This window comes from Lactuca virosa, chromosome 8, assembly GCF_052849685.1.
Source record: "Lactuca virosa cultivar CGN04683 chromosome 8, Lactuca_virosa_CGN04683_v6, whole genome shotgun sequence".
NCBI classification, from domain to species: Eukaryota; Viridiplantae; Streptophyta; class Magnoliopsida; order Asterales; family Asteraceae; genus Lactuca; species Lactuca virosa.
This window is the reverse complement of record NC_136433.1, coordinates 326,867,154-326,871,424: the sequence shown is the minus strand read 5'-3', so window position 1 is coordinate 326,871,424 and position 4,271 is coordinate 326,867,154. Positions and strand designations below refer to the sequence as shown.

The 4,271-nt window shown below is 31.5% G+C and overlaps 1 protein-coding gene across 5 annotated transcripts; it reads left to right on the top strand.

Annotated features, from left to right (window-relative positions):
* Positions 1–3,729, top strand: LOC145133786 (uncharacterized). Of its 5 annotated transcripts, none has more exons than XM_079068744.1 (8): positions 10–97; positions 199–250; positions 1,032–1,307; positions 1,418–1,536; positions 1,665–1,758; positions 1,847–2,119; positions 2,704–3,041; positions 3,282–3,729. In XM_079068744.1, the coding sequence occupies exons 3-8, from the start codon at positions 1,151–1,153 to the stop codon at positions 3,477–3,479; spliced, it is 1,179 nt and encodes a 392-aa protein (XP_078924870.1). In that variant the 5' UTR covers positions 10–97; positions 199–250; positions 1,032–1,150; the 3' UTR covers positions 3,480–3,729. The 5 variants fall into 5 exon arrangements, with proteins under 5 accessions (XP_078924873.1, XP_078924871.1, XP_078924869.1 ...); XM_079068746.1 differs by having other exon boundaries at positions 12–97; positions 1,042–1,307; XM_079068747.1 differs by having other exon boundaries at positions 1–250; positions 1,421–1,536.
* The last annotated feature ends 542 nt before the right edge of the window (positions 3,730–4,271 follow it).

Sequence of the window (4,271 nt, the reverse complement as noted above, 5' to 3'; positions counted from 1 at the left end):
TTTTTATCAGACCCAAATTTTCGTTCGTCTTTTTAGTTTCCCTCTCTTTCTTTGGAGGGAAAATTTCCAATTTTTGAAGCTTTTTAATCGTTACTTGGTAATAATATTCAAAAGTTTTCAGCTGGGTTGTATATATTTTGATTTATCGCATCGTTTTCTTTCTTTTGACGGTTGGTTCAATTCGCCTTGTTCGGACAGTTACCAGTTGCGAAGTGTTACTGAGCTGCGGGACTGATCGAACTGGAATCAGGTATGGTGATTTGAGAATGCAAATACTTCAAATTAGCTTTCTTTATGTGTTGTTTGTGTTACTGTAGCTGATTTTTTTGTTGAAAGTAGGGTTTTTAGGGTTTTTGAAATCGAGGTCTTATTGCTTGTTCCAATCAGTTGGTTTAATTATCTGCTTGCTCTGATTGTTTAAAATCTGGAGTTTAGTAGCCGCTTTATGTGTTTTGAGTTCTGATTTTTGTTGCATATGTTCTGGATTCAACGTTCTGCTCGTTTTCATTTTCGTTTGTACTGTAGACATTTACTGTGTAGTGTTAGTAGAGTGATTTACGAAGTTTTCATTTAACGTTCTTGCTTCTTAGAAATCGCTGTAGGAGTCTTGTATGGAATTAAGTTTTCTTTGCCCATGCAATTCTTTTCATTTTATTTCAATGGTCAAACAAACTTGTCTAAAGAGACTTTAACACATAAACTTGAGGGTTGCAGAGATCCACTGATGCTATTGAGCAAATGGCACTTGGCAGTAAAACTAAGATTATCAAATGAGAGAATTCGGTTTTCAGTTTTCAGGTATCTTAAAATGTAAAAGAGGCTTCTAAGTATCAAGTTCAAAGGGTTTATTTAGTTTTATATATTGAAGGTTCTAGTTATGAATCTTGTGATTGTTGTTTTGGTATACAGATTCCCTTGATTCAGATCATCAAGAGTCTCATTTGTGTTCCTACATTAAGTTTCAAAGTTTTAAATAATTAAAACTTCCATATTGATGACTAGATTGATTATTATCATTCACTTTCCTGTAGTTGTTGTTAGGCAACTTTATGCCAGTCAGACAATCCGTGGAAGATCACAACTTATAAACATATCTACCAAAAACTTGAAGTTGTTAAGCATCTGAATCTGGTTCTCACCCAAGTTTGAGATGCAAACCAAGAAAGTAGCAATGGGAAGAAATTCTTCTAAAGCTCTTGCTAGTCCAAAAGTTTCAAAAACTCAGAAGAAGGTGCCTGAAGATGTCAACAACCAAGAGAACAAAGCCTCTCAGATGATTACATCTTCTGCTAGAAAACAAAAACCTGGTTAGTTTGTTACCCTTTTTTATATTTTGACATTATTATTACTTTTTGTTCACTAAGGACTATAAATTTGGATGCTTTGTGTATCTATCTCTATCTATTGTAACTCGCAGCAGCCACCCATACAAGGGATAGCAAGGAAAATGTTGATGCAACTAATTTAAATGCTAGAGGCATATGTTTGGACAATGATTCTTATATTGCAATCAACAACATGTCTGTGGATTCTGAGGTAATCATATATCTGTCCATTTGTTGTTTGACTTTTGGATTTCATTTTCATCATCATAATATAAATGTTAGTATCTTGTAATTATGGATTCTCACAAAGTGAAAGTGTTTCTTTTTGATATGATGTAGGAATGTGAGACAACAGAATCTTTTTCAAATGGAACCATATTTTCTCCTGCATTCCATATTTCCAGAAATATTGAAGGAGAAATTGTAGATGGAGGTAAATAATTAAACTGCTATTTTGCTTACATGAAACAGATTTAAGTTAATATTAGCATAAAATATGTTTATTTGTGATACATAATTAGGATGTGGTCTATCAAGTGAAGTGTCAGCCATATACCAATGCATGAAAGACTCAAAGCTAGAATGTGTTGATGAAGATGACCATGAACATGATCATACATCATCTGATGTTCAAATGGAAGATGATGAATGTGAAGAATACGATGAATTTGATCCATATTTTTTTATAAAAAACTTGCCAGAATTAGCCTCTGTGGTTCCATCTTTCAGGCCTATCCTACTTCCCAAACAAACACGAAGTTGCCCTCCAACTACTCTTGTCCTAGATTTGGATGGTCAGTATTTCACTTTTTTAACCAATCTACTTTTGCTAATATAGAAAGGGAAAATGACATAAAAACCCTTCAGTTTACCCTCTAGCTTATTAAAGCCCTTACATTTTGCATAAATGTGTGGTCTAACCTTTTTTTTTGGTTCATAAAAGCCCTTAAGTTTTGCAAAAAATTTCAGTTTTACCATGCAAAAAGGGTTAAATCGAAAAAAAAGTTGCAAATTTGAGGTATTAATGGACCTAAAATCCGACTTTGGGTAAAACCGACAAAAAGCTGCAAACTGAAGGGGTTTTATGTCATTTTCCCAATATACAAAGGGAAAATTGCAGGAAGCAGCAACATACTTGCATTTCTATTTTCTTTACCAATAATAGCAACATACTTACTTTTGATAATATAGTCGATATATATTTATTTTTTTACCTATATTAGCAACATACCTGCATTTCTTTACCAATAATAGCAACATACCTGCATTTCTTTACCAATAATAGCAACATATATGCTTTGTTTTATGGTTAGATATTGGTGCTATTATGGATAAAGAAATGTAAGGTAAAAATAGTAAATTTGTTGTTGGTTTACAGAGACATTGGTGCACTCAACATTGGAAGCATGTGAAGATGCAGATTTCACATTTTTGGTGAATTTTAATCTTGAAGATCACAGGGTGTATGTTCGTTGTCGGCCTTACCTGAAAGAGTTTTTGGAGAGGGTGGCTGGACTTTTTGAGATTATTATTTTTACTGCAAGTCAAAGCATATATGCTGAACAGCTCCTGAATGTGTTGGATCCAAAAAGGAAAGTATTCAGACATCGTGTGTATCGCGAATCCTGTGTTTTCTTTGAAGGCAATTACCTCAAAGATTTATCTGTTCTTGGTCGTGATTTAGCACGTGTTGTCATGATCGATAACTCCCCACAGGTATATTATTCAATTCTTTCATATTTTCTAAATTTCTTTTTCTTTTTCAAAATTCTAATTCCAAGAAATGCTAATTCACTTTCATTCCACTTTAACAAACCAATTTGCACTCCTGAATTGGTACAATGATATTATGACAACGTAGTACTTGAATTTTTGTTTTTGTTAATTAAGGCATTGTAGTTTGAATAATCTATGTTGAAAATTAGATTGGTATAATTGGGAAAATGTTGTAATCAGGCATTTGGATTCCAAGTGGACAATGGGATACCAATAGAGAGCTGGTTTGATGATCGTTCAGATCAAGAGTTGGTTTCTTTATTGCCGTTTTTGGAAAGTTTGGTAGGAGTTGAAGATGTGCGCCCTATAATTGCCAAGAAGTTTAACCTCAGAGACAAAATAGCTGCAGCAATTTGTCCTTTAGCTTTTGAAACCTGATAAAACAAAACAAATAATCATTCAGACTCGAGACCTTCAATTAATGTTTCAGTTTGTATTTCAGGAGTCTGCTTTGTCTACTACTTTGAGTTTTTTTTTTTTTTTTTTTATAAAAAAAAAAGAGAATGTCTTGTTTTGATTTTGATTTGTTTTAGTTTGCATCTCTCATGTCAAGGAATAACTTGTAGGTTTGGATTTGTTTGGGATGTGTGGTAATTTAATTGTTCTAAATAACAATGTGTATTTCTCATCTCGCATTTCGTCTATCATACTTTTAACTGAGTGTCATTTAGTGGTAAGTAAGAATGTGAGAAGTTATAAGAGAGATTCTACGTTTAAATCTCATATCTTGTGAAAACTCTAGAAAAATTTAATGCTCAATAAAACCATTATGTTATGATTTTGTCTTTTAAAATTATATAATATTGTGAAGTAGTCATTGTATTGGTTTTAATGAATATTGGAATGAAAGCCTATAGAAATTAGAAACATATTATTCTAAGATAAGTTCCACTTCTGGTACTTATCTACTATAATAAATGAAGATAATTTTGCCACATGTTAATTTCTAATGAGTTTTGATACTTGTCATTTTGTGATATTTTTTAAATAAATAATATCTACATGTTAATTTATGGTTTTTTTCAATTTTTAAAATAAAAAAGTCACATAATACTTATACTTATATATGTAAAGTATAAAATGTAATAAATATTATACTAAATTACAATTAATATATTTCTTTATTCATTATTTTAAAATTTTATTTTAAAAAATATTTATTATTTATAT